Source organism: Apteryx mantelli, chromosome 3 (genome assembly GCF_036417845.1).
Source record: "Apteryx mantelli isolate bAptMan1 chromosome 3, bAptMan1.hap1, whole genome shotgun sequence".
Lineage (NCBI taxonomy): Eukaryota > Metazoa > Chordata > Aves > Apterygiformes > Apterygidae > Apteryx > Apteryx mantelli.
The window spans coordinates 111,631,793-111,651,151 of record NC_089980.1 but is presented as its reverse complement, the minus strand read 5'-3'; the positions used below and the strand labels follow the sequence as shown (position 1 = coordinate 111,651,151).

Sequence of the window (19,359 nt, the reverse complement as noted above, 5' to 3'; positions counted from 1 at the left end):
AAAGTTGTTTCTAAGTGCTCTGAGATGAGCTCTTAAAGTTCCCCTAAGCAAAAAGGAAATAGTGCTTGAATAGACTCAGCTGTAGTCCCAAGTATACTTGTGTAACAGAGACACTTATCTGCTGACATAAAGAAGTAATATAAACTAAAACTGTTTTACATAACTAGGCCCAGTACATTTTAAGCTGTTTGTCACAAGAGTTCTCTGAAATGCCAGTTATTTGAATACAGGAGGAGCTCTTGGTGAAAATGCAGATTTGCTGCACAAAGTGCTTAAGGAAAAGTCTGAACCTGCATCACTGACATCAATGGCTACTTTGAATCACTGACTTCAACAGGATTATGTATCCTGACTAGGATTATGTACTTATGTACAACTTCCAGTGTCTGGTTTAATAGAGATTAGTATTCCTTCAACCCATTGTGTTGACTTATGCATCTGCTCGTGTACTTCCCGTGAAAAAGGGGTAAGGTACGACAGCAAATATAGCGGTACATAAAATACAAGGTCTGTGAAAGAAGAGGGGAGCAAAGAGACAGTAAATAAAGTTCTAAAGGCCTCTTTATCTGAGGTTAGAGTAATAAGGACTACTAATCAACTACTTAGGTGGTTATTAATTATTGTAGCTGTCACTGTCAGCCAAAGTAGGACGCAGAATAACAACAGCCTACCTGTCAGTAGAGCTGAGAAAAATGTTTGGGATACATCAAAAATAATCACATTAAACCTTTAATGAAGCTGGATATTTTGACATTAGGCACATTTGATTTTCCACTACCTTGCACTTTGGAGGAATATAAGTAAAAAGCTATAAAGTAATGATGGCTCTGCAGGCATAAATGTCTGTACAATAGTAGTGGGTACGGAATCAGGTACTAAATTTCAATTTAGCCTGTGGTCCAACACTAATAGGTGTTGAACTAACATATGTAATGGCACTGTTACATTTATTTAATAATCCATATATACAATAGGTTGGTAAACCAAAGGTTTATTTTTAATATTACTGAAAAAAATAACAGATGACATCACAGGATTTTTTTCCTATGCTGGTTATGGTAGTTCCTTTATGATACTTACAAGAAGTTTTATGGTGCCTTTTATGCTCATGGGCAAAGGTCTCTAAGCCTGAGAGGCACATTGTGTCAGTCCTTACAGGGTTCCATGGTAGCTTTTTTTTTGGTTTAATATCCTTATCTTACCATGACAATTGCTACAAATACAAGCTGTCCACCTGCTCAAGGTCTGTATCTAAGTGTCTGGAATCCCAAAAGCTGAAGCTGTGTCACACAACTGTCACCAAGATAAGGTCTGTAGGACAAGTGATCTCTCAGTCTTCCCCACTTTGCTTGCTTCTGCCTTGAACTCTTCTGTGCTATTCTCACACTGATACAATATTGATTGTAAATCTACAGAAGCTTTACGAGGTAAATCAGAGTAAATTTAACACTACTAGCTAAGTGGATAGAATTACCTAGTTACATAATGTTAGCTCACTCTGAACACAAATAGTCACTTTTTGCAATTTTACTGCTTTCTTTTTACTGCCTTTTTTTTTTTTTTTGCAAGTTTGATTTGCATCTCTCCTAGCACCTTCACAATTGGTTTCTTTTCTGTCTCCCCTTGTTCCTCCAAGAATGGTGCCAGACAGAGCCTACTTCCACACTACAGAGGTAGGCTGTCTGACAGAAGAAGATCCCCCATTAAGGTGCTGTCTGCTGATAGAACAATGCATTTGATATAACTGCCCTAGAGGGCATGGAGATAGAGCACTCCCTACTTCCCTAGAACAAAAAGTCTTCCTGATCAGAGCATTTTCCACTCACTTGGTACAAGGTCCAGGGCTCTGCAAAGTGGTTCTGGGGAGAATGCCAATGAAAAGTCAGGGCTACAAAGGCAGAGGCTGAGAGCCTGTGTGCAGCCACTGGCCAGAGAGGTTTCTTTTTTTTCCCTGGTTACTGTTTTTGATTTGATTGCCTTATTTTGATTTATGGCATTAAAACTTCTCTCCTGCTGAGAGGATTTTATTAGACATTTCTGTGTTATTTCTGCCAAGTCATACAAGCAGCTTCCATGCCGTAAACTCTGTTTGGGCTAAGTTCAATTTTTAGTTACACCACTCTGAAACTGGAGGAACTGCATAGAAGACACTGCAGTTATTCTAGACACACATCAGTGCAAGTGAACAGGATCTGAACCATGGGATTTAAAGTTTACAAAAACAGAACATTATGGGACATTTAATGAGTTGGTGTTTACAGGACTGGCATTTTATACAATTCAATCTCTAATTTGAGACAAAGAACAATACTACTCTTGACAGTGACTGTATCCAAATAATTATCTGCACGTCCATTTTAACAGTCTTGTTACATACCCCTGCAAGGATCATTTTTCACTAAGAACTCGTCAAGTGCCATCCAGCCACCTCCAACACGAACCATGACTGTACTTCTTAGGATACGAACAAGCCGCAGTTGTTGAGAGTCACCAAACTGCAATAAGAACAAACAATATTCTGAGGCTCTCAGTCATTCTTAAAAGATAACAGATGCATTTCAATGCTGATGGGTTAAAAGTCAGACTTTTAAAAAGTTTATTTTGATATTTAATTATTAGTAAATGCTAAAAACTCAGATTTATTTAGGCAGATTATTAAAGCTGTTAAGATTTCAAATCAAATGCTGCTGCATTAATCCAAAGGAGATGGCAGAATGGTAAGAAAGAATCTCAGGTTTAATTTTGTGCTTGATTCTCAAATCTCTGATTTTAGGAAGGAAGCAAAATTAGTAACACAGTCATTTAATTGATTGTGATCTGCATTAGTGAAAATTAATGAAGACTTATTCACATTATTTCATTATTAAAATCTTAAGCAAACTCTCTTCTGCAACCATCTGATTTTTAATGAAGTCAGTTGAAAAGAAGGCAGTATTGCTTTAAATGATCAGTAAGTGGGCTGACAATTCATTACAAGAGTGTTGCACTGTTCCATCAACTGATTCATTATAGGGATATTTTCAGGTATAGTGTTGATACTGCTCACATATAGCTAGGTCCATGTGGAGAAGGGAACATTAAGAGAGCCATGAGTGATCTTTAGCTCCCATAATTGTCCTTTGCTATAAGCTGTTTGTCGCCCCTCTGTCTGCACACCGAGGTTCTTCAGAATTCAGACATGCACAAAAAGCCTGTTTCATACTAACTCTTGAGTTATACTAGCCAATTCTTCCTTTGGGCTGATGGCTAAACCTAAGGTATCTTTTGCTCTTGTAGACTGTATAACAAAACCTGTATGAAGTACCTCAGTTTAAATCTGTATAAAGAAAAAGTGATCAAAATGTTGACCCCATGATCTCACAAAAGCTAACCAGAAAAATTCAGTACTTTTTAGATGATGCCACTAAAGCATTTATTTGATAGCAGATCATCAGGCCAAGTGTAGTGCTCTGACACGCAAGTATGCAGAGCACTCGATGAAACCAAAGGAGTCAAATACACATCTTTGGAAAAATCTTTGACCCTTGGAGAAGGCTGACCATAGTTCAGCATACCTACTTGCTCCAGTGAGGGGACTGAAATGCTTTAAATGCAAATCACACAAACGTGCTACCTACCTGTTAAATGAGTTTAGTTGTTTGATACTGCTCAAGCCAAGGAGAGAGAATAAGATTAAAGGAATATTACTTTTAGGAACCAAATAAAAGCAAAGCTTGCCACCTAATAATAAAAATTTTTGTTATGAATGAGAAGATTCAAATGAGCATTATCTGTAAAGGTTTTTTTTATAATGCATTCAATATGTGCATAACAAAGAACCATTCTACATATGTAGAACAAAGAAACAAAAAATGGCATCCAAATCTATGCCATTTATTTTCATTGGCTTGTTTCAAAAGAGATTTTTTTTCTAAAAATCCTAACGAACCTCTCTTTTTTTCCTTTTCTTCCCCCCCACCATCCCAGCTTAATTCTCCATTTAAACTCTGTCAGACAATTAGACCAAGGGTCAGACAGTATCCTTTGGAAACTGTCTAGGCTACAGTTAATTCAGACAGTGGGGCTTCTGGAGAATTAGCACAGAGGCATCTCTCAAGGCATTTTTCTTAACAGTAACTCAGACCATTTCCCTATTAAAATAGGCTGGATATCAATTTTCCTTGAACAATATTTACTGTTGTTTCAAATGATTAAAAATCAAAAGTACAAACATTAGGATAAATACTTAAAGGAAGTCTTAATATATATATTAAGACTTAATATATATATAAGTCTTAATATAATACTTAAAGGAAGTTACAAAATACTCTGCTCTTGATGACAGCCATGTATCACCACTGTCACTAGAGAAAACTCAGCCAACCTGCTGTAGTTGCTTTATGCAATGATGCTGTTTTGCACCAGTAAAAGTCAGATGCTACCCAGAATGCTGTATTTTTCTCAGATCTGCAAGTACAGATCTCAGATAAGAGGATTAACATCACTTTCAAATAGTCTTTTCAAATCAAGGCTTTATATGTGGAGGACATTTTAAAATGTCACTTAGATATATTATTTGAGACATGTAGAAAGATTATCCACTGCTCTTTGTGCTTTCTTCTATACTTCAGCAGGCTTTGTCAGTAACTGAGAATGCAACAGCTGCATCTGCAACATTCCTAGATTTAAAATGGTGAATGCTGCTAACACTAGCATATCCAGAATGGATCTGAAATATTGTTGTCTTTAAAAGAACATGAATAAGATACTAATGATATCAGGTACCATTTGGGCAAGCCATTTCCATTCTTACCAGGAAAGCAAGATTTAGCAATTTAACAAGTTGTGTATCAGTATATACCACAGGAGTAAGTGAGCACTGTTTAGCATTTCTGCCCTGTTTCATTGTAGGGTACCACTGCAACCTGACTCACTGATGACCCAACTGACAAGCAGTATACAAATAGTATTCTTAAACACAGTTACTATACACTATAGATTTGCCATAACTCTTTGGAAGCACTTTGGAATAGGAAATAGTCTAAATTGGAGTATCAAGTTTATTTTGCCTATTTCCAAAATATGTACTTAATAATTCACTTTGTTAACATATAATATATGAACAATCAACTAGATTCTTAATCAGACTGCTTAATTGCAGAGGCATTTTTTTCAAAATGAAAGTTTTTTCATCTTGAGTTGCAGTAAATGAGTAGTATGACATTGGGATCTGTGTTTTCAGTGAATAGGCTTAATCAGTTAACCTAAAAATCATAACATGGTATCTTGAGGTATTCTGCTACAAAACTGAAAATGGATAAAAATACTATTTTTAAATTACAGTTTAAATGTGCAAGATTTTTACTATGTGAATTGCTGCTGACCATTATCTGGTTCCTTTAAAAGTAATCTCCTTAATGAAAAAATGGTCAAAGAAAGCAGGGTGGTGGGGCTCCTCAGAAAAGGTATGCTCCATAGCATTGAAAGGAATACCACAGCTGACCAGCAGTGAATTAGCTGAAGATGAAAGGATGGCAAGAGGACTGACCATTGCAAGCTTAAATCACTACACATTAGCGCGGGGCAGGAGGAAAAAAAGAGAAACTTCATAACACATTCCACTGGTTTATACCTGATTTCCCAGGAAGAACTGATAAGAAATGAAAAATGGAAGAAAGACACGATTAGTTTACAGGAAATTCTCTACATGACTCTAAACACATGCAAACTAACACATTAGACATTCTGAATAAGTATCTAGTTCAGAGATGAGCAGGTAGCTAGCTCTCCAGAGACTGAATATTGAAGACTTCTCAAGGCCTTTGTTTCCTTCCCGTTGCTGTTTGTGTGGTCTTTTAAATTCATCTAAGAGTATTTAATAAGCTCTCTCAGCCAAAAACTACGTATCTCATCTGAAATTGTTCTGGTTATTGAGTCTAGGGGTAGCAAATACTTCTCTACAGTGTGATACATTTGTTTGGATTTTTCTTCTGTGATCTCAATAGTTCTGCAGATATCTAACACATTGCTTGCACTTCTACAGATGAAGAAAGAGTGTGCGCCAATAAAATGACAAGGGGGGAGTGAAAGTGATAGAAAACACTTTGGCCAAACATTTTTGAAGTACAACATAATACCATAGATGAAAATATCAGTCGATGTTTTTATGATACTAAAAGAAAACCAGCTACAGTTTAAACACTTTGGCTATTCAGACAATAAGTTTGGATTTGAAGGACCTGTTTTATTTATGCATGTATGCAGTTAGCTTTTGAAAATTCCCATACATTGAAAATAGCTTCTGTAGTTTCAGCAAAAATTAATAAATGCAGCAGCATTTATCTATATTATTAGCCTGTATGTTCTAATAAGAAAAATTTATACAAAACTGAGACAAACTGAAAGTAAGAAAAATGTCATACAAGATTTCTGTAAATGAATATAACCTAATTCCTTGCATAGCCATGTCATATGGAGAATCTTTAAGCTGAAAGAGCAAAGAAGGTCCTTAGTAAGACTTACCCTGTACTTGTTATCCCCAATCTGTTCCACTTGAAATCGCTTTGCACATTTACATTTAGCTACCTGCCTTGTAACCTGAAAAAAATCACAACTGGATAATTACTTTACTGCTAATACCACATTTCTGAAAGACTTATGTAATTGGAAAACTGCAAATTATATTGACAGGAAAATCAAATTAAATATTAAAGAATGTGACTACAGTAGAATAGGATTTGCTATCTATGAAAGCAGAAAGCGTACCTCATCTTCAATTTTGTCAGCATCTGTGAGAGGCTTGTATGCATCCTTGTTTGGATGAAGAGCTGCTACAAATTCGTAATAGTCAATATATCCATCACCATCTCTATCAAAAATGTCCGCAACAGCACTCATTTCAAGTCGGCTTGTTGGGAATTCTGTAAGACAAAAGACAACAGAAGGTAAGATTTTGGCTTTTCAATCCCATTACAATGAATGGCTTTATCACAGATCTTAAAAGTTTTAAGGAACTAGGTGGAAGATAATGTTTATCAAGATGTCTACAAAATTCAAAGGAGTAAAAGAATCTTTCTGAAAAAAAGAACGGATCTCCCGTGTTACCTAGATTTTGTATAAAAATGAATATCATAGTGTGGCTTGAGAAGCGAGGCACAAGAGAGGGCACAGATGAAATTGTAAGATAGAAATTTTTTGTAGCATTCTTGACCTCCAAAGAACATAAAATACCAGAGATAACAAGATAAATTGCTAGCGAGGAAAGGTCATGGAAGAATTTTAATGCTAATTAGATTTGGAATGCAAGGCTTCCCAATTCAGAAACATGGACAGTGTTTTGTGAAACCCTTCTTTAGATCAAGTTCATTGGCAGCAGAATATTAACCTGCATAAAGATGCTTTATGAAATGGTCAAAGAAAATTTCAGGATGGTCAACAGGGATTAAATCATGGATATTTGGCAGAAACAAGCTGATACCAGCTGAGTTAAATGAGTAAGCTGCATAACCTCTTGGTGGTAATTAGGGATTTTTTCGCAACTTCGGTCAGTCCACGTCAAACAGCTATGGGCATACATATTGATTATATTATCGCATTCCCAAAGCAGGGGAAAAATACCTGTTTTGCAATATTCTCCTACTGAAAAACTTTATCATGAGATGTTAAAAGCAACCCAATTCTGAATCTTCAATGCTAAAAGCAAAAGTGTCCATGACATGAAGGTAAAAGATTGTTTTAAATAGTAGGCCCTTATCTGTTATGAGTCAATACCTAAAGGAAAACATGATCATGGACAGGCACTATGCAGAAGGCTTACATTACCACCAACTGTACATACATAAGGAATATAAATCCAAAAGGAAAGCTAGGAAAAGTCCCTTCCTAGCTCTGATTTGTTGACATTTTGATCCACATTATACAGGTACACAAACATGGTTGTGAGTACAAAAGACAAACACTGGCTTCAGAGATTACATGGTTTCTTTCTGTAATTGCAACTATTCCATTTAGTAAGTACTTTAATAAAAACCGTGTGATTCTTGAGAACTGCTTTTGAAAATTATCTGTAGCTTTTATAAGGTATGTTTTACTATTCTGACTAATCAATGAAATGTAACCACTGAAGTGGCTAGTGCACTGTAGAGATAACAGAATCTAGTAAACTATTAATTAGACAATAGTATAAATGTGCCATTTGTAATCTGATTCACAACGGAAAAGAGTTCTTAGAACTAGAAAGAGTTTCTAGACTCTAGAAATATTTCTAAAGTAAAATAATTATAGTCTAAATTAATTATAATCAATGACTTCAAAGGAGAAATCTGTGACCTTCTAACAAAATGAGCCATGTAGTATACACTATATAGACAATAAGTCATCATGAGATGTCTTGAAGCTTATCATTAAATTAACTTTAAAACTTACTTGAAGAAAGAATTCCATCGATAAATTCCTGTCTTGTTATCTTTCCATCCTGATCTTTATCAATCCTCCTAAAGAAGTCCATCACACGAGACTTCTTATGGTTCATCCACCGCATGTATTTTTTCCTCCAAATATCAAAATCAAAGTTGGCAAATTCTTTCAACTTAATAAAAAAAGAAAAAGAGCTTTTTTCAGTTTAAACAAGTAATTTTAGAAAATCAATGAGAGATATACTATCTGCATTCTTTGAAACAGTTGGCTCTTTAAAACATTTGTATAGGTCCTCGAGAATCTTGACTCGGTTATAATGAGAATGACAACTTTTAAAGAGAAGGTATCACAGTGTTTTCAGCTAGTCATATCACACAACAGAAGTGGAAGGTTTACAGTATTGCCAGTTTGATCCAGGAAATGCAGGGTTAAACAAAATTATGCAGAGCATGTATATTCTGTAGTGTCCTTTGCTGACCTCTTCAAGTCTGTCCAAAGCATCATTAAGTTTTCTTCTTCTTTCCAAGGCCAGAAGCCAGACTTGCTGCCATTTGCTGACTAAAAGGTTTACCCTTGGATTCTTGGTTTCAATTTGTGCCTGGGTTGCTGATGGATATATGCCTGGTGTTGGGGAACGCTTTCCTGTTAAAACACAGTAATATGTAAAAGTCTCACCCAGTTCAAACAAAACAAACATTCATATGAAGGGTATTTGACCTTCCTAAAACTACTCTTTCCTGTCACAAATAATGAGCCCAAATTCTGGTATGATTCTTTCTAATGAGACTTTTGACATTGCTTGGGCAGGACCACATTGTGGTTAAACTATTTAGCTTTTGTCTGGTTAGTGGCAGCTACTACTGGCTGTACCAGTGAAGCTGCACAAGTTAATTAAAATCTTAAAAAACTTTTCTGAGACAGCTTTGCAAAGTAAATAGCATGATTTTAGAAGCAGATTCCAAATGTGTATGGGGAGGTATATCTAAAAATGCAACAGGTCAGTATATATGAAAATACAAAAAGCAAATTCCTAACTTGAAGATTCACTTTCCATTAAACTTGGCTGAACAGAAGACTTCCTAATATAATTCCCATATAATTTCACAGACAGTAAAAGCAAAATTTTGTCCTTACATCTGTGTGTAAAAAAGTTATTTGCACTTTCAAATAATAGTAGGTTGACAAACAATCAACCTGTGCACATTCTTGGAAGTTTATTAGCACATGAAAGTCTACATACAATAAAATACATTTTCAAGAAGTATGGACAAATTTTAAAATGTTATGTTCTTTATATTTTCAGAACGAATTGATACAAATTTAATTCCAGTAAGTGTCATTGTCATATCTTATCTATCAGCATAATTAAAATGCAGTCTGCTATAAAAAGCAGTTTCATCACAATGAAAAATATATGATAATTAGAAAAATCAGCAAAGAGAAAATTTCACCCCATTTCACATGAGTGTTCTGATGCTAACCATACCTGTTAGGTTATTCATAATCAGTCATCAGAGCAATGGTGTATGTAACTTGCCCCAAAATACTTCTTTACTTACTTCCTGCTCTCCCCTTATCAAGGACGGGAATATGAGACTGTACTGGAGTGGGTTCAAGTGCCTTTCTTTTGTAGGTCTTTGTAACCTTATCCACATCAGGTTGTTTTCTGGTCATTTCCTCCATGAAAGTCTGCAATCAAATAGAGGCTGTTTTAATTAAAAATACACAAAAGTGTATTTTTACACCAAAGTTGCAAGATCAGCAATAATGCCAGCCTCACAAAAAAACACAGATAAAGTATTTTTTGTAGGCAAAAAATATCAGCAAAATAAGCTTTTAGTAACACTTTAGGACCACCGTGGCCTGGCTATTAAACATAGCCTAAATCTAAAAACAGTTTGCCAAACTCCTTGATTTCTTAACTGTGTATGGTGAGGTGATGTACAACAGATCTTTGACTCATGAGTTCTCAGCTGTCCTTTCCTGTGCAGACTGCAGGTCACAGAAATGAGATAGCTAAGCTCTGGTGTGTAAGCTGGGGTGTGCTTATGAGCTTTCACTGCACCAGCAGCTCCATCTGGCACTTCATAAAACATATTTTTAAAATACAGTCAGTTAGGCCACACTGCAGCGCTAGTTCTAAGGCAGCACACTACAACATATTTCACATGTTGTGTTTTTTTTGATTATTATCATCCTTGTTCCTACAGGGAGTTCTAGGTTTGCTTTTAGAACAATGCCACATTGAATGGATGTTTTTGCTTCTTATTTCTTTGTGTTGAATAAACCACAAGCACATCACACACACATAAAACACACACGAGTACCCAGAAAGTGATTCAAGGATTAAAACAGGAAATAGCTAAGCAGATTCACACTCAGTTATGAAGCAAAGTTGAGATGTGAGCATCAGCTGTGAAATGTGTAGGAGACACATGTCACTTAATGTGCCTTACCTGATGCTCAGCTATGAGCGCTTTAACATCCTCAATCTCCTGGGGGATCACCTCTTTATCTTTTTCACTAAGTGTAGTCTCTGCCCACTGCAACCAGGACAACAAGGCTTCCAGCAATTCCTGGTTAGCAATAAGTCCAGCCAGAGCTCCTGCCAGTCTCTGTTGATGCTGTTTAGCCCATGCTAATACCTTGATAAAAGAATTAGTGCATGAATATTGGCACATCCGGAATTCTTTGAAATTTATTTTAAATTGCCACACTAACTGTAAACCCACATCTTCCTCCCATCCTTCTTGATGCTTGATTACCAAAGGTGGCTAGATTACTGAAGGTGCTAGGTGCCTAAAATTCCCAGTTCAACCACACTTTGTCACAGATATGCAAATCTAGGCACTATTAAATGCAGAGAATTGTGAGTTCTGGCAACTTATTAAGGACTTGATCAAACACTATGTATGAGTTAGTGAATCACATAGGACTCGTCGGGGAGGAAGAGGGGGAGCAGTCTTTCTTCCTTCTGGGCATTCCTGAAGCCATACTTTGCTAATACTCGCATTTGTAATGCTACCTTTAGCAGCTGGGCGTGTGGTGTGTCTTCTGAGACCTACTTGTAGCTGCTTAAATCATTCAGAAATCTCCCAGATTAAGAATATGTTGCACTCAAATACTCCCTAATGCAATTAGAAAATGATGTTTCAAGTTTGCCTTGTATTTTTTTCTTGTATTTTAAGTTTCTCCCTAGAAACTATCAGTTTTCCTCACATGAGAAGTGTCAGGCAGTATTTCCTTTAATACATACAAACAAACTTGACCATCTGCTTTAGTTCCTTAAGTCCTTTAAGTTATAAAAGAAAACCTATGGAAGCATGGTATTCACATCCATCACTGTGGGTATTTTAAATGTTTAGTTCTCAACAGCTGGATCATTTCCTCTCAGTATAACTACATGTTAATTGCCAGCTATGTTCCAACTAAAGACCGACTGTTTCAACGAAGATGGCTTGAGATATACTGACCTCTTCAAATCTGGCTCTGATGATTGTTATCCAGTGCTTAATGGTGGTGATGGAGTCTGGGTGGCAGATAGCCAGGATAGCTTCTCCCATACCTGTTGCTTTATTCAGTTCTACCTTTTTCTCTTCCAGTTTCTTCATAAATTCCTAATCAAAAGCAACAATTTCAATTAGATGGTGGCCAAATTTGAAAGAGAAATCTGAGTAACTTCTAAGTAAATGGGTAATCTGGAAGGTCACAGGCCTCTGGATCACTCAAAGCTTGAACAGATTCGGTAGACAAGACAAAAAAGTAAGAGGCAAGTTTAATTTTTATGAGAAAAGTTTAAAATATTTAAAAATCATATTCCACATAAAGTACTAAGTGAAGCTTTAAAACCTTTACCCCTGCCTGTTATTCCTTAATAGCCTGACATGTTGTACATATTTGAAATACATATGCCCTTATTAAAAAAGAAAGAATATTGCATCATTTTGGAAGTGCTGTAAATCAGCTATGCAATGGTTAGAATCATTACTGGCAACATTTTGGAAGACTTAGCTTGTTGGTCAGTTACAGTAATTCTTCATAATAAGCTATCAAGCTCCTAACAGAGGCTGGAAATACCCAACTATGATTATGTGCTCAGACAAGGTGATAGTGGACTTCAGGAGCAGCTCTGCTAACCTGACACAAACGTGAAAACTCAGCAGCTGAGAGGGGAGAGAGACAGAGACTGTTAATTAACCAGCTGGTTTCAAAGGTACTGCCACGTGGGAAAAATCTTGTAAAACAGAAGAATAATGTTTACAGTTTGAGTACTCATGCTTGTAGCCATTGATGCTCCTAGGTAGTTTTGAAGAAGGGATGGCAAGATCAAAACCGAAATGAGGAAGAAAGCAAAAAAAACCCTGATGGGCTTAGCAATTCCCATCCTTTCTGTAGTTCACATTTGTACTTTTTGGATATTATAATATTTGGATATTAAAAAGTTAAATATGGAAGTATTATGAAATAAATGTGAAAAAAGTTCTTTTGTATCATGTTCAAAAAGCTTGGAATGGATAGGCTGTGTATTAAATGAATTTGACTTAAGTTTAGATTAATGGCAGAGTTTAAGGACAAATCACGGTACCAGTTCTTCTCTGGTGGTTATAAAACCCATGAATTCTTGCAATATCTCAGCTCAAAATGGTTTTGGAAAAGTCAATGTGGGCTGTAGGGAGAGATTACCAACATAAGCTGGGGCCAGGAAGAAAACAGACACACACAAGACTATATTCCCTACATGACTCTACGAGAATATCTCAAAATTTAAATCTTCAATACATACAGCGTATTAAGCTTCAATACTAAGTGTGCTGAAGTCTGTGGCAGTCTAGTGATTCACAAAATACATTCACAAGAAAGGAGATGGGAGACCAAATTCATCTCTCTAACTAACGCATTAACCCACTGTACCTCAGTCCACAGAGACAATGGTGAGTGTTAGAGAACCTCTCTGCCAAGACAAGTAGAAGTCATTAAATCATGTGCAGTATTCAAGAAAAAAATAAGTAATGGGTATAAAGATGGACAATTTGGATAAAATACTGTAATAAAGAAAGCTTTCAACAAGTAGCTTGATCCAAACGCATTAGAACTATTTTAGAGGAATTAAAAAGTGTATTATAAAAGGAAGACACATTTCATATTTATGTAAATAATGTCATAGTAATCTAGTACTTTTTTGAGAATAATATTGCAGCAATACAATACAAACAGATAATGAACTAATATCAGTGAACTATCCTGTCCCTTATTTTCTTTTCTGCTCCTTAAAAACTGTTATGGGCACAAGAGAAGATACCACTCATTCCAGGATGATTATGTTGTATATCTCTACTGAGTGGTGAAGAAGCTGTGCTACAATTTTTCCTAGATCGGCAATTTCTGTATTTCTATTATTTGTCCTTTAAAAACAAAATGTGACTGGTAGAACATCTTCTAAAGTCTACTAAAAAATTTTAAGTATCATGTGGCTACACTTTTGTACAGAAGTATTTTGTTAATTAATATGAATTTCAGAAAGAAAAAATTAAATTCCATTACCACCAACATTTTTTTTAATGATTTCAGTGGAACCAAGATTTCATTCAGATAGTTCTTTCCCCTGTACTCAGAAGACCAAAATAATAAAAGGAAACTAATGGAGCAGATGTGAAGGAGAGGCAGCTAAAAGGCCAATTTCACTGCTTCAGAGACACCTGATAGCTACTGCCAACTTCTCCATGACATCAACATATCACAGCACAGAATCACAGCACGGTTGAGGTTGGAAGGGACCTCGGGAGATCATCTAGTCCAACCCCCCTGCTCAAGCAGGGTCACCTAGAGCACACTGCACAGGATCACATCCAGGCAGGTTTTGAATATCTCCAGAGAAGGAGACTCCACAACCTCTCTGGGCAACCTGTGCCAGTGCTCTGTCACCCTCACAGTGAAGAAGTTTTTTCTCATGCTCATATGGAACCTCCTGTGTTTCAGTTTGTGCCCGTTGCTCTTGTCCTGTTGCTGGGCACTACTGAAAAGAGTCTGGCCCCATCCTCGACACCCTCCCTTTAGATATTTGTATACATTGATAAGATGCCCTCCCAGCCTTCTCTTCTCCAGGCTAAACAGGCTCAGCTCTCTCAGCCTTTCCTCATAGGGGAGATGCTCCAGTCCCCTAATCATCTTTGTAGCTTTCAAATATGTTGATATATATGTACATTTGCCAGCTAAAGAATAGCACCCAGTTCCCATTGCCCTAAATTAAATTGGAAACTTCAAAACTCATGCTGTTAAAGTCTGAGTACCCTGAAAACTCCCAAGTTATGAACAGTTAGACAGCCACAACCTGCATGCATTCCTCCGCATCATACTCTTCCCAAACTCACTTAAAACAAGATGCTTTTTGCTCTTCCATTTCCATGTAAGTTTTGTTATAACTTTCTTCAGAGCAGTAATGAATAAATCCATTACTATTACCATTTGTTCTATAACATCATGGACACTTTTGTTTTTACACTACATTATTGGTACTATTGGTACTATTACTACTTCATTTTTAAGAAGAGTTTTGCATGGGCACAAATGTTTATGTGTGTAGCCTTCTGTATAGAGAGGGAAGATACGACCCCTGATTTTTTTAGTTATGCTCTTCACTCAGCCATTTTCCCATTTCATTACTGCAAAGTCAGTTTGATGGCTTGTAATATAGTACCTGTGGCACTGCAATATTTCAGTACCTAATACACGTGAAGCATGACAGCATGGTGTTTCATCATGACAGAAAGGTAACGGATGATAACATAATTCTGCTGACATTTACAGATGACCTTGAAGGAAAAGTATAGGGTGGTTTGTTCAATGGTGTTAAGAAGACAGGTATACTTTTGCTATTGTAACACTTTGTGTTATAACTGTCAGGCAGCATTTGTTCCACAGAGTTTTTTTACTCCATCTCTAAATGTTTACAGCAACTTTCTAAATGTTCATTATTTTCTTAGTAAACCAATATGACTCAAAGGAGAACCCACACTATGTATAGGCACCACACTCCCAAATCCAGCAAATTTCTAATTTCTCTATAGAAACAGTTGCAAAGACAAACCATGGATGCTGGATTTGAATACATGGGCTAGATTTTGCTTTGTTTCCTTTATTTCCACCCTCTAATAGATGTATTCGAATGAATAGGATCCTCTCTATTTTCTTGCTTACCCTGTGCTGCTCTATTAGTGTACGTAAAGCCTCTTCATCATCTGGAAGGACCCCATGGAAACGAAGAGCCTGCTCAGCCTCTGCCAGCCACTCCAAAAGAACATGAACAACAGAGTGGAATTCTTCTGCCTGTTAAAAAACAAAAAGCCATAGTCACTCTTGAGGGGACCTGACAGACACAGTGCAGCTTACACAAGGAGACCAAGCCCAGGTGTGGAGTCACTGGTCATGGAGCAGTACTGGCACATTAACTTTCCATTAAAAAGTCAATGATATACAGTACTACATTTTCATAACTGTAGAAACATCTCATGCTTCTCAAAAAACTGTAGGAAGTCTAAAAGCCTGTTCATGCTTTTAGCTGTCTGATTTATAGTGCATGTGCAGCTCAGTTGAGAATGTAATGCCTTTACGCTGACAAATTACACAGGAAGCGCTTTCATGAACCAGCTGGAGAGATGAGAACTGTATTTTCTGCATAGCCTAAATCACTGGTTAAGCAAAATTAGCTGAGAGGCTGTTGGTGACTGACCCCTTTATGGTTGGAGAAAATGAGAAAACTTCACCTTTGGGCACTGCCATATTCAGACACAATCAGTGTTTGAGGTAGTTCAGTATTGCGCCTGCTGAGAGACCAGGCAGCTGGATGAACACAGTATTCTGGGAAACACAGGGCAGGAATTTTGCGCATGGTGGATATGTCGTTGTCACAGGACTCCAAGCCAGAATCAGCCCAAGCTCAAACATCTTCATAGTGCAGAGCTGTGCAGACATATTACCTCACGTTTGTAACCAATACATATGGACCTATTCGTTTGGGATTGGTATCAGCCAATATGCATATACTGTTCTAGTTCCTGAGTGGACTCAGTCAGCACAACTCAAGGGCTTCTGCAATGTATTTCACCGTGCACTGTATTTGTGCCAGTGTAAACAAGTTTTCAGTAAACAAATTTACTTCTTTCTAATAAAGCACAAACCACATAGGTATGGTGCCAATCTCCAGCTTCCTGTGAAGGGGGTTAGTCTTACTTTTCACTCTTGCTTGTAACTTCAATGATATCATTAGATGGTAAGGTCTTTGAAACAATTACTTTATATTTGTGGTATAGACAAAAGGGGTCTAGTCCATGACTGCCATGGTAATGCAAAAACTAACAACCATAATAATAAAAAAAGAATGCTAAAATGCCTTATTTATGTGCTGTGGTAAAGGGACAGAGACAAGGTAAACAATGCATGTGCAAGAAAATGACTATTTTTGAATGAAATTAAATGATATTGAATAAAATCAAAAGAAAAGCAAATGAAAATTTTGGGCAATTAGCATGTAATATATTTTCCTTTGCTTCTCATGAACTGCCTGTGGTATCAGTAGTACACTTTTACCTGCCGGAGAGCCTGTTCCAGTCGTGTTTGCTTGGATACTGACAGGGCACAAACTGTCTCCCAGCGAGTGCTTAGCTCTTGCATTTGGACTTTGACCCAGGAAGAGTCATCACGACTGCCTTCTATCAGCTCTCTGGCAGAGCGCTTCAGAGCCTGGACACTGCTCGTTCTTTTTCCCAGCTCCTTCTGGAAAACCTAAGCACCACAAAATAGGTTTGAAATGTTTAATTTAATAAGACATAATTATACAACGAATAACAAAAAAAATTGGTTATAAGAAGATATCAAAACATGGGCTTAGTTCAGTCAAGAATATCTCCATCTAAGTGATGCAAAATGAAAAAGTTTTGCTCATTTAATCTGAAGATCTTTACACTCTACCTTTGGCAGTTTTGACAGAATGTTTTGTGATGTTACCTTTGCAAAAGTCTTTTAAAGTTTCAAGTTTATGATGGTAAGAAAGTTCATGCAACTCTGATCAAATTACCCTATCCTAAAAAAAATGGAATATGGTAGGAAAATGGCAGGCAGGTCCTGAGAACAACCCATCCCAAGGCAATGCACGGGAAATCTAGTCTCCTAACCACACGGGCTTTAAACTCTTGTCAAAGCAGATCATCTGACACAGTGATAAACGTGCAATATTGCTCCAGCAAGCAAAGATCACATAAAATGCTGACAATCAAGGAGAAAGGTTAAAATTATAAAAACAGAAAAAAAAAACCCCACCTGGGGGTCTGACTGGTAGGGCTGTCGATCTTGCCACATATTCATATATTTATGTGAGAGTACATTCACATTCACAGACAGAACAAACTCCAGTTACATAAAGGAACCTTTTAAAAGATATGACAGTTAAAATATACTGTGTCACTGTGACTTAGCTGTGGGATACAACAGGATTTCAGAAGCAATTCCAGCATATTTGAGGCTATTTTTATAGATCATCTGTGTTTCCAATTTTTTTTTTTTCCATGATGGACAAAATCTCCTCCTCACTGAACAGTCTTGGAATACTCAAAATCACTGATGGATGAACCGGGGTCGACCCTTTATCTCCTAACCCTCCCAGATGCCAGAGCTCTGACTGTGGGTAGCTTTTGCAAAGCTATCATCTCCAACAGCTGTTTTTTCTGACATACTCACTGGTACTGCAGAATTGCAGATTCCGAGGCACAGTCCTAGATCCCCTACTGGTTCCCGTCTCTGAAAACACTAAATCATGCTTCAGTGACAAAATACTGCAGACTGCCAGTGTAGGCTCCTTGGGCCATCGTCCAGTGGTGTACTCCCATGCCTAACTTGAGCGCTGCAACTACTTCTCCACATGAATATATGGGAGCCCTGGAGGTTTGAAATGCTTGTTGCTGTCCATAAAGGCTGCTCTAGTGAAGACAATTGCACTGGACATTTGTTTAGCAAATGCTCTGAATAAAGTCCTGTTTCTTCTTCTCAAAAGACTTCCAGTAAAATTATTTTTGCCAGTTCTGGTTCACATATACATATTCATAAATGCACATTTGTGACTTCTGATGTGATATTCATAATGCACAAGAAGGCAGCAATATAGGGAATATCTCAAAGCTAATTGATGCCAATAAGTTATTAACTTTTTTCTTCCAAGTACATTTTATAGCATTTTCCACTGTAGCTGCCATGTTTGTGTTATAAAAACATTCCATGTTTCTAAAATTACAGAATAGCCAAATAAAGACAGCATCAAAATGCTACACTTACTAGCAGTCTAGTAATTAAAAAAGATGGATATTTTTTAAATTACCTTGTGATTGTCGATCAGGTTCATCACTAAATCGATGTCACCATGTACTGGCTGATCTTCTGCTAGCTGAGGCTCAATTTTGTATAACCAGTCAATGAGAGCTTGCAAAGCATCAGTAAATTGTCCAGAAAACAACAGGGCTTCCTCCAGTTTATTTTGTCTGGGGAAAAAGAATGAACACAACAAAAACAGTAATCTTTGTTAAATATCACTTACAGGCTTTAAGGAAACCTTTTCAACATAAGCTGGCAACAACTAAGAGCTGTTAATGTTTCCCTTTTTAAATAGTGAAAGAAAAACAAAAGCTTAGTTCCACGTGGGATGTACAAAATGCTTCTCCAAGCTCCAAACATTTACAGACAGCACACACATTCTGCTATCTCTGAAAAAGGCAATGTTCATCTCACTTCCCTGGGCTAACCTCAAATATATTGGCTCCTGAGCGAGACAAGCAGGATATACCGCTCAAGTGGGAATTTATCAAAGAAGTTAATAGGGCTTTAGCCACTCTATTAGCACTGACCAGTACAAAGCAGGTTCCCGAACAGATGAGGGCTGCTCCTCTGGCTCTCTTTCTTGATCCTTTTCCATAGCATCAGGAA

At 37.0% G+C, this 19,359-nt stretch overlaps 1 protein-coding gene across 1 annotated transcript in view; it reads right to left on the bottom strand.

Moving 5' to 3' along the window:
- Positions 1-19,359, bottom strand: part of DST (dystonin) — a 314,972-nt gene that overhangs the window by 7,233 nt on the left and 288,380 nt on the right. Inside the window, exons 91-102 of the mRNA XM_067294163.1 lie at positions 18,758-18,917; positions 16,978-17,172; positions 15,589-15,717; positions 11,868-12,011; positions 10,851-11,039; positions 9,954-10,083; positions 8,873-9,036; positions 8,404-8,566; positions 6,745-6,899; positions 6,502-6,576; positions 5,612-5,629; positions 2,378-2,495 (exon numbers count right to left, since the gene is read on the bottom strand). Coding sequence (XP_067150264.1) covers positions 2,378-2,495; positions 5,612-5,629; positions 6,502-6,576; positions 6,745-6,899; positions 8,404-8,566; positions 8,873-9,036; positions 9,954-10,083; positions 10,851-11,039; positions 11,868-12,011; positions 15,589-15,717; positions 16,978-17,172; positions 18,758-18,917 — 1,640 coding nt within the window. The remainder of the gene's footprint in view (positions 1-2,377; positions 2,496-5,611; positions 5,630-6,501; positions 6,577-6,744; positions 6,900-8,403; positions 8,567-8,872; positions 9,037-9,953; positions 10,084-10,850; positions 11,040-11,867; positions 12,012-15,588; positions 15,718-16,977; positions 17,173-18,757; positions 18,918-19,359) is intronic.